The sequence below is a fragment of the Engystomops pustulosus genome, chromosome 2 (genome assembly GCF_040894005.1).
Source record: "Engystomops pustulosus chromosome 2, aEngPut4.maternal, whole genome shotgun sequence".
Lineage (NCBI taxonomy): Eukaryota > Metazoa > Chordata > Amphibia > Anura > Leptodactylidae > Engystomops > Engystomops pustulosus.
This window is the reverse complement of record NC_092412.1, coordinates 51,175,740-51,185,395: the sequence shown is the minus strand read 5'-3', so window position 1 is coordinate 51,185,395 and position 9,656 is coordinate 51,175,740. Positions and strand designations below refer to the sequence as shown.

Genomic DNA, 9,656 nt, shown 5'->3' with positions numbered 1-9,656 from the left:
GGGAGGATTGTAGACACTGTACTCAGATGGGCCCCTCCTTTATTTTCAAAACTGGGAGCCCCATTGAGAGAGTCCCACTAAACTCCCGTGATGGCGTCCGTGGTTGACCCCCCCCCCCCCCTTGGCCACAGACTATAGATTGTAGTTGAGGTCTTATTAGCTAAGTAAATGCTAATATACAGTAGCATTTATTCAGCTAACAGTACTTAAACTACAAACCACTTCAATATTACCACTGTAGCAGTGTGGAACTGCAAAAATTGGCACTTAAATTCTAAGCTACTGGCACATGCAGATCACCAAGAAGAGTTAAAACCAAAAGAGTTTAATTGATTATGAAAGGCATGTTGCAGAATATTTTCTATGTTAAGTAACTGCACATTGTTGTCTTTAGCAAGTATTATTTATACAATTAATGATAGTATTCATCAGCACAAACCTGGCAACGAATTAAGCAATCTGAATGTCACTTAACAAAGTGTGCCATGCGGGGTGGTGCCAGTATGCCATATGCTTGTGAAAATTAGAACTTTCTATTTTACCATAAGGGAAGGTCTGAATTCCTGTGTGCTGGAAACTTTTAAAGATCTGTCTTGTTTCTTGGGTACAGCCCTTTCTGGAATGGTTCCCTGCTCTTCCTGTTGATATATATATGCCACTGAAATGCCTCGCAAGTAAATAGCAAGGAGACCCAGGCACAGAACAAACATCCTTATCCTGCTTAGACTTCTACTTACAGCACAATGAGGAATGAATTTTGCTCCTTAGCATTTGTCCGGGCTGTATTTTCAGAATTTTTAGCAACCCTAATATTTGTTTTTTTGGGATTGGGGTCTGCCCTCAGTTGGCCATCAGCTCTCCCTAGTGTATTACAGATCGCTATAGCTTTTGGCTTGGCCATTGGTACCTTGGTACAGACATTTGGACATGTAAGTGGGGCACATATCAATCCAGCTGTCACTGTAGCGTTCCTGTTGGGGTCTCACATTTCAATTCTGCGTGCAGTTTTCTACATAGTTGCCCAACTTGTTGGAGCAATTGCCGGAGCTGGTATCTTATATGGAGTGGCTCCACCTAACATCCGTGGAAACCTGGCCATTAACCAGGTATGTATTTTCTTAATATATATGATAAGTCTATATATGCATTCTTTTAAAATGATAAACCTGGTAAAATGGGAAAAAAAGTTACATTTCTCTCTGTCTAATGTGTATATATATATATATATTTTGGGATATTTTGATGCTCAGTTTGTCAATGATCCAAACTCATCATAATATCTTATAGGCTTTACGTGATCCTATTAGTCACCTGCTGCACTGTCTTTGAAAGCTTAGTAAAAGTTGGATAAACCTGCTGATTTTGGGGATACCAACCAACTATCTTATTTCTAAAATTAAGGGGGAACTTATCATATAGTTGATTCATCCAATTCTAACTTGACATAAAAAATGACAAGCCCCAGTGACAATCTAAATCGAAAGTTTGCTCCATCAGTGTATTTAATATGTCAAGTGTCAAGTTAAAGTTTGCTACATCTGATAAAATCTGATAAACCTTCACAGGAACTTGCATTGTACAGAATATTGTGCATATACATCAATCATCTATATATCTATCTGTCTATATATCTATCATCTATATGTGTGTCTATATCTCTATCTATAAATATCATCCAATTACTTCATGTACTTCTAGAGCAGATCTTCAGCACCACAGATGGGATCTTATATCCCTTGCTACCATATGCTTCATACTTGTCCTGAAGAGGAGCATATGCACAAGTAGGGGATGTAATGGGCAATCCTTGTCACATGATATTGATGAGTGATTAATAGAAGAAATGTATGCAGCTCGCTGATGCATTCTGTGTGCGGAGGAAATTGTCTAATTAGAATTATCTGGATGATTCCCTGAAAGATAATTGCAGAGTATTATATGAAGAGTCAATTAATTATAATTATAGTTTATTCCTCTAACAGCAGTAAGGGACTGCCAGGATTAATCAAGGCTGCAAGATATATGTTAACAATTTCCCCCTTTGCAGGTAGCGGTCGGATCTCCGGGTCTAGCACTTGTTGTCGAGCTGTTACTGACATTCCAGCTGGTCCTCTGTATCTTCGCCTCCACAGACAGCAGAAGAAATGACAATGTCGGGTCACCGGCTCTGTCCATAGGACTTTCAGTGACTCTGGGACACCTCCTGGGGGTAAGGTCATTAGGAATGCAGTTGATACATTTTTGTGATGTGGCAACATATGGTAGTTTAAAGGGACATTTTTTGACTATAGATACACATTATACAATATATTATCATATAGTGCAATAATATCCAGGCGGTCCCCTACTTAAGGACATCCGACTTACAGACGACCCCTAGTTAAAGACAGACCCCTCTGCCCATTGTGACCTCTGGTGAAGCTCTCTGGATGCTTTACTATAGTAAAGTCCCAGACTGCAATGATCAGCTGTAAGGTGTCTGTAATGAAGCTTTATGGAGAATCCTTGGTCTCAATACAGCAAAAAAAAAAATTTAAACTCTAATTGACACTGGGGCAAAAAAAAAACTTTGTCTGGAACTACAATTATAAAATATACAGTTTTGACTTACATACAAATTCAACTTAAGAACAAACCTATGGAACCTATCTGGTATGTAAGCCGGGGACTGCCTGTATATTAATATATTATCACATGATACACATACTTAATGACTAGGTCTAAACAAAAAGTTTCTGATGGGGATTGTGATCCTGCTTGTGTCCATACCTGATTAATGGACATAGACACCATTGAATATAATAGGGTCCCTTCAGTTATGGTGGTTGATATTTTTTAGTCCTAGGTGTATATGTCTATGATATTTGCAATGGGGTTTCCTAGTAGGATGTCCAAGGCAGATGTGGAGATAGAGATGAAGAAGCTGATGTATTGTTTTATGGGAAGAGGTTTAGTTTCACAATTGAAATAAATGCTCTATCTGTGCTTAAGAGTCCAAAAATACAAGAATACAAGAAAGACCGCCCACTGGACTCCTACATACAGAAGGAGAAGTCAGTTCACTTGCTGCCTGCCTCACCATTTGGAGTGTTGTTGTGCATAACACTGTATGGAGTCCCCATTAATGACAACACTGCCCCTCATTGTCTCATCACAACAGTCCATTCTTAGATTCAGGCTGGCCCATCACACACATATAAACAGCAAAGGTCGAAAAAGCTACTCCTTCCCTATTCTGGTTTATAGAAGGGGATTCCTGATGGGAGACAACCATATGTTTTAATAGGACATTTTCATAAGACAAACCCTTTAAGTAAAATATGCTTTATTGTCTCTAATAAATACTATTCTTCTACAACAATAGCTGCTATTACTATTATTATAAATCAATAAGTTTAATAGTGGTTAACACTGAGGAATTTTATCCTGCTCTGCTTAGTAAATATTTGGAAATCTTGAGATGTTCTCTCCTTTTTTTTGTTTTGTCTTGGTACCAGAACTACGCCCTATTTGGCCCAGGTGTTTTTGATTAGTAGGAGAACATATAAAGTTGATTATGTTAATTTTTATTGATTTAACCTAGTGGAAAGAGATCTTTGTATAATGTGCGGGCAAATGTGGATGTGCGGCCTGACTTCTTTATATTGTTGTACTTTTAAGAGGTTCTTTAATCTTATATGTACAGAAGTGACTCAACACATGAGTTCTCGAATCAGATTTAGCTTGGATCAGTGGTTTGGATCATTCACTATAATGAGGTTAGGGTCCGGCAAATGTTCTAATCAGAAATGAGTGAATGCCAGCCATTCACATTCAATAAAACACATTATGGAAAATTTATAGGAAAAGATTCAATGGGGGAGATTTAACAGAAGTGTCTGAGAGCAGAACTGCTCTAGTTACCCATGGAGACCAATCAGAGCTCAGCATTCATTTTCCCACAGCTGTTTATAAAATTAAATTTGCGTTCTGATTGGTTGGCATGGGTAACTAGAACAGTTTAACCTTTTCTAATACTTCTGATAAATCTCCCCAATTATCACCAGAATTATGGCATTGCCTTTGTGGCACTGTTTTTTTTTTTTTTTTTGGGGGGGGGGGGTTGGGGGTGGAGGCAGAGACTTATTTTCCATCACACAACTCCTTAATAAGAACAGACTCATTTAATGAATCTTCAAGTGATTAATTGTTATTTCTGTGGAAATGCAATGATAATGAACCATTACAACAGACATTAAAGGGGTTTGTCCAGTTTCAGCAAATACATTATATGCTTGTATAATAAAAGGTTGCACATTTTTACAATTTACTTTACTTTCTATAACAAATTCTTCACTGTTTTCTAAATCTCTATTGCTGTCATTTTATAGGAAGCTTCTACGTTTCCTTCCTGTAGATGAAAAATGATTTCTGGTCATGTGATGTCATATTATATCACACAGAGTAATCAGAACCGTGTGATATAAGGAGCCGTGCACCTGACATCGCATGACCAGTGATATAATGAGCTGTGCACCTGTGTGACATCACATGACCAGAGATATAACGAGATGTGCACCTGTGTGACATCACATGACCAGGAAAATAAGAGCCATGCACCTGTGGGACATCACATGACAAGGGATATAACGAACTGTGCACCTGTGTGACATCACATGACCAGGGATAGGTTCATCCAGAGTAAACAATGAAGCTTCTCTTGAATGACAGCAAGCAGACATCTAAAAAACAGTGAGGAATTGATACAGAAAGTATAATGGAAAATAGTATAATTTTTCATTACAGAAAACAATAAAAATTATTTGTTGAAAGTATTAACCCCCTTTAAGACCACTGAGCGTGCTTGGGCACTTTTAAGGAAATCTACTATGTAAAGATATTATTGTAACTAAGTATTATAATTATATTAACAGATTTACTTCACTGGATGCTCAATGAACCCAGCTCGATCTCTTGGGCCTGCAGCTGTCACTGGAATCTTTACTGATCAATGGGTAAGTCATTAACATTGCATAAATCAATAATACAAGATAAATGCACCTTTTCCAGCTCTTTTACTATCTTTGCCTATTGTTACCTTTACATTTATATCTATGTTGTATCCATCTTGATCTTACAACATGAACTGACAGCTCACTGAAGTATCAGATTACATGCTTCCATAGAAGTCTGGGGAAAGCGGAGCTAAGTGATAGAAGTAGTGCACAGTTAGTCAGAGGCTGTGCTTTCTATACATCAATATTACTCATTATTTCTATTTTGTCCATGTTTAGTCTTTAGGAGACATTATAGTTGCTACTCTCTACCCACCAGCTCTGAAACCATGTAGAATTACATATAGACCCTGCAGAGATTTAAAAAAAAAAAACTGCTAAACACTGCAGAATACAAGTCATACAATGGCCTGAAAAAGTACAAATACATAAGTAATTCAAAAGACCTAATGTCATTGAATGTTCTTAAAGGAAACCTACCATAAGGAATCTTCTATCAGAAGTATAACTGATGGTAGAATCCTCCTCCTGCCTTCCTCTGCCCTAATCTGAAATTCAATAATCCTGGAACCTAAACTAACTTGTTAAGAACTTTATTTTAGTAATATGTAAATTAACTGCAAAGGCTACTGGGGCGTGTACTAGTCGGGCCAGACACTGGTAGCTAAGGCTAAGTACACGCCCCAGTAGCCTCTGAGGTTCATTTACATATTACTAAACTAAAGTTTTTTAACAGGATTTTAGGATTATTAAATTACAGATTAGGGCAGAGGCAGACAGGAGGAATCTACCCTCAGATCTAGTTCCTCAAAGTAGGTTTCCTTTAACAATTGTCTCATAACATGCATGCTGTTCAGCAATATAGGTTACGAGATCCTAGGATTAGCAGCCATATTGTTAGACTAAATATTATAAATCTGATAACCTGTAATCCTCTACGTACAATAAACAGGTATATCTTAATAAAACCACACACGACTAAACAGCTGACCCCAGGCAATTAAAGGGTTATTTCATAAGTGTATTTCTAATGTAAAACTTCATTATAATTATGCTTTAACAGTAGATTAACATGATATCAATGTAATTACACATTGCAACACATCATGAGTAACTAAGGCAACAAGATTTCTGCGTGATCTCTCTCTGCCTACGTTAAACATAGGTATATAGTTTTTATGGGACTGCTAAATGCAGACTTAATGACGCTTTGCAAAGTAATGTAAATATATTTATATGCGTCTTCCATTAAGTCATAATTTTCTTTATTACGTCCCTTAAATTTGTAACCAACACCATTGTTATAGTGACTCAGACCTACAGCAGAGATCCATAAACCCAGTAATAATTGCTTTTGAGTAACTGGAAGAGGAGGCAATTCCAGGTGAAGTCATAGTTTTGCAATATATTTGTTATGTTATAGAATTATTTTATTTTTGGATACAATACATAGAGTCATAGCTAAAAATATCATTTTTATAAGGGCATAGAGTTAGTTAGCTCTAAAAATTATGATATCCAGTTATTACATAGATTATAAATAGGGATGAGCCAACCTGACACCAACTATGACACCAAAACATTTTGTAAAATATGCAAATTAGTTTTTTCAGAATGGGAGACTCAACCATGTTGAAACAGTGCTGTCTACAGTTGGGAGTCTGTTCCTTCTGGAATAGATATGATGTTTTGGCATTAATCACACAACATGTCCTTAGGGCTTGATGTTAAGGGAGCTGCCTTACAGGGTAGCAAAAGAGGCATGGTTTTCCTTATCCCATCCTGGAAAACTTATTTCCCAGTATCCCCTAGTGGAGCATCAATGGCTACAAGTCTCCACATGCCTGCAAGATGGCCTTAATTGGCAAAGTCTCCTTAAGGAAAACTGTTACTTCGTGACCAAAAAGTTTTGTACTGTAACGGTTTCAAAGAGCGGTCTATTCTGATGTCAGACTCAAAACTCTACATGTAGAAGGTTGGAGTTTCCTTGCAGTTTTCAAACCACAGATTGGAGTCCATTGCAAGTGGATTTAGTGCAAGGGGAAAAGATGAAGATGGAAATTTAAGCTGTGTGTTTTGAGTCATTGAAAGTATGAATTGTTTTCATTATTCAGGTCTTCTGGATTGGACCTCTTGTCGGTGGAATTTTGGCTTCGCTCGTCTACAACTTTGTTCTATTCCCACACAACAAGAGCCTGTCTGATAGGATCGCTGTTCTGAAAGGTACATATGAACCCGAGGAGGAAACATGGGAAAACAAGCAGGATCACAAGAGGCAATCCGTGGAGTTGTACTCTGCCCACCCTCTGCCAAAGGGGACAGAAAAATTCTAAGCCAGCCGAACTGTATGCCCATTATTTATGTCATTTGGCCAAGCTCTCTGTGGGGCTCTCAGCAACAGCAGTTGGAGTGCACATAATTCTGTGCTGTAGATTTTCTTCACACGTAATCCTGTGTAAATATACTTTTGTTTTATAGTGCTTTACAGTATTATTTCATATAATACCATTATCTTCTCCATTAATCTTTGAGGCTCAGGAGCTTGTAAACCACAGACGTCTGTCATATCCCATTTTGTGTTGATCCTCTTTCGATAAAGTCAGTGACATCTCTTTACTCGAGGTGTAGAGCTATCAATCATGCAAATAATTCAGCCTGACAGGAGAATACATTGATCTAGAGCAGACGATTGTCTAGAACTAAGTGGTATCTCAGGTTGACTACAATAACTCTGAATAAACACTGTCACTTTATATACTTCAGCAAGAGGTTAGAAGGCGGTAGATTTTATTTTTGCATTTACTGTGTAATTAAATTTGTAGTTGTAAAGTAGAATGAAGTAGAGGGCCATTGCTTTTGCCAAAATTTAAGGGAGATGAAAATTAAATAAAATATACATGTAGTACTCTATGTAACAGGGAAAATGATGAAATACTACTACATTTATATAACTGTCATTGGTATTTAATATAGGGGGATATAAAGTAACAAACACTGTATATTCAACCCTGTCCAGCGATTTACAACCATGTAGGGGGCGATTTGGCACACTAAATCACCAGTCCATATGGACCTGTGGGTGGTTTAGGGTCCTAAATTGTCCAGACAGGTTCCTTTACAAAAAACTGAACAGGCTCTTTTTTTATGAAGGGTCGATCCAAGATGTACAAAAAAAGCACAAGGACAACCCTTTTAAGAACTGCAAAAATATAACTTCATGCTGTAATACATACTGTAATTAATGTAGGATGTGAGAATTATGTGCATTGTAAACTGTTTGTAACATTCACTGTCCCCCACCCTGCAGGTGAATGGCCTCTACGACATTTTGGCTCCGATTGTGAAGGATATGCTGTTAGTGTAATATTTTGTACAGCCTTGGCTGCTAATTTATCCATTGTCTACTACATGTTTCTTTACAGGGCATTGCGCAGATCTTATCCTAAGCTGTATATATTGTAGTAGGTCTTTACTGCTTGTATATATGCTGCTATATTGTGTTTCTGACATTTAATGCTTCCCTTATCCTGCATAACAACACATCATAGATCCCAACTATTGATCAGTGTGGGCTTCTTAGATTATACTCCATGTACAAGGCTGCATGCACAAGGCGGATCTGGCTGCACAAAGATTGTAAGGCTACCCTTATAGTTCCATCTTACCAAACTATAGGCACCATGTCTGCTGTTGTATGGTGACTCCATTAGGAAGACTCTGTTAGTGAGCAGAAACACTAGAGTAATTGTAATTTATTAGCTGACCCTTGACCATCTACAGAAGAAGCTTTGTGAATGGTCAGACTGGCCCACCAGATAATCCGAGGATCCCTCGAGGCTTTAACCTAATAAAGGAACAAATTTGAAGGCAACTATTGTTTACTCCCAAGGGTTTATGGAGGTTGGTTGCCCAGCATAATTTTATATAGTGGACCCATGGAAATCCAGGTCGGACACTGCTTGCACCAAATGGTAGGCTGGTTCAGCAATGTGTCCTCCCCATGTGTCTCCAGTCACATGGGAAGGACCAGCATCTAACTGATATAGTAAGACACTCTCCCACAAATTCCATATGATGTTATGGAACTAAATATTATATATTCATTGTACAACATCTTCAGAGATATCTTGTAGTAGTGTACATAAGCCCTTACATTTACAGACATGCATTGCTCAACTGAAAATGAACCCTTACATACACCCCTATATATGTAAATATTTGTCTGGCCTTAATAATGTTTCTTTTCCTATATTTATGTGTGATATAATTTCTAACCCTCTCTTCTTATATGTGTACAATTGAATTAAATAGTATGTTTGTTATAAATGACCATTCCTTTATGTTATTTCCAACTACTAATGGGCAATGGTACAATATTGTCTAGTGTGCCTCCGGCCTGTCATTAGGGTGTAGTGTAGTGCTGAGGTATTAAACACACAGATCATTTCTGCAAAACAACAGACAAACAAACAAATTGATGTATCCACCAATTCGCATGACGTTTTGTGACTTAATGCAACCCTCAACACTATGCAATCCTCCTGACTTACTTTGTATTTATCACTGTAATCCAGTGGCATAACTAGAGCGGTAGCAAACATAGCGAATGCTATGGGGTCGGCAGTGTAAGGGGGCCCCGGCCACCCAACATGCCACCAGAAA

The 9,656-nt window shown here is 37.8% G+C and overlaps 1 protein-coding gene across 1 annotated transcript; it reads left to right on the top strand.

The window, feature by feature from the left end:
• The first annotated feature begins 603 nt into the window (after positions 1 to 603).
• Positions 604 to 9,320, top strand: LOC140117643 (aquaporin-5-like). The gene is made up of 4 exons (XM_072134570.1): positions 604 to 1,106; positions 2,048 to 2,209; positions 4,914 to 4,994; positions 7,109 to 9,320. The coding sequence occupies exons 1-4, from the start codon at positions 744 to 746 to the stop codon at positions 7,325 to 7,327; spliced, it is 825 nt and encodes a 274-aa protein (XP_071990671.1). The 5' UTR covers positions 604 to 743; the 3' UTR covers positions 7,328 to 9,320.
• The last annotated feature ends 336 nt before the right edge of the window (positions 9,321 to 9,656 follow it).

Coding starts and splice junctions, on each gene's coding strand:
- LOC140117643 (XM_072134570.1), top strand. CDS start 744: ATGAGGAATGAATTTTGCTCCTTAGCATTTGTCCGGGCTGTATTTTCA. Junction 2,210..4,913: donor CTCTGGGACACCTCCTGGGG/GTAAGGTCATTA, acceptor TTATATTAACAG/ATTTACTTCACTGGATGCTC. Junction 4,995..7,108: donor GAATCTTTACTGATCAATGG/GTAAGTCATTAA, acceptor TTCATTATTCAG/GTCTTCTGGATTGGACCTCT.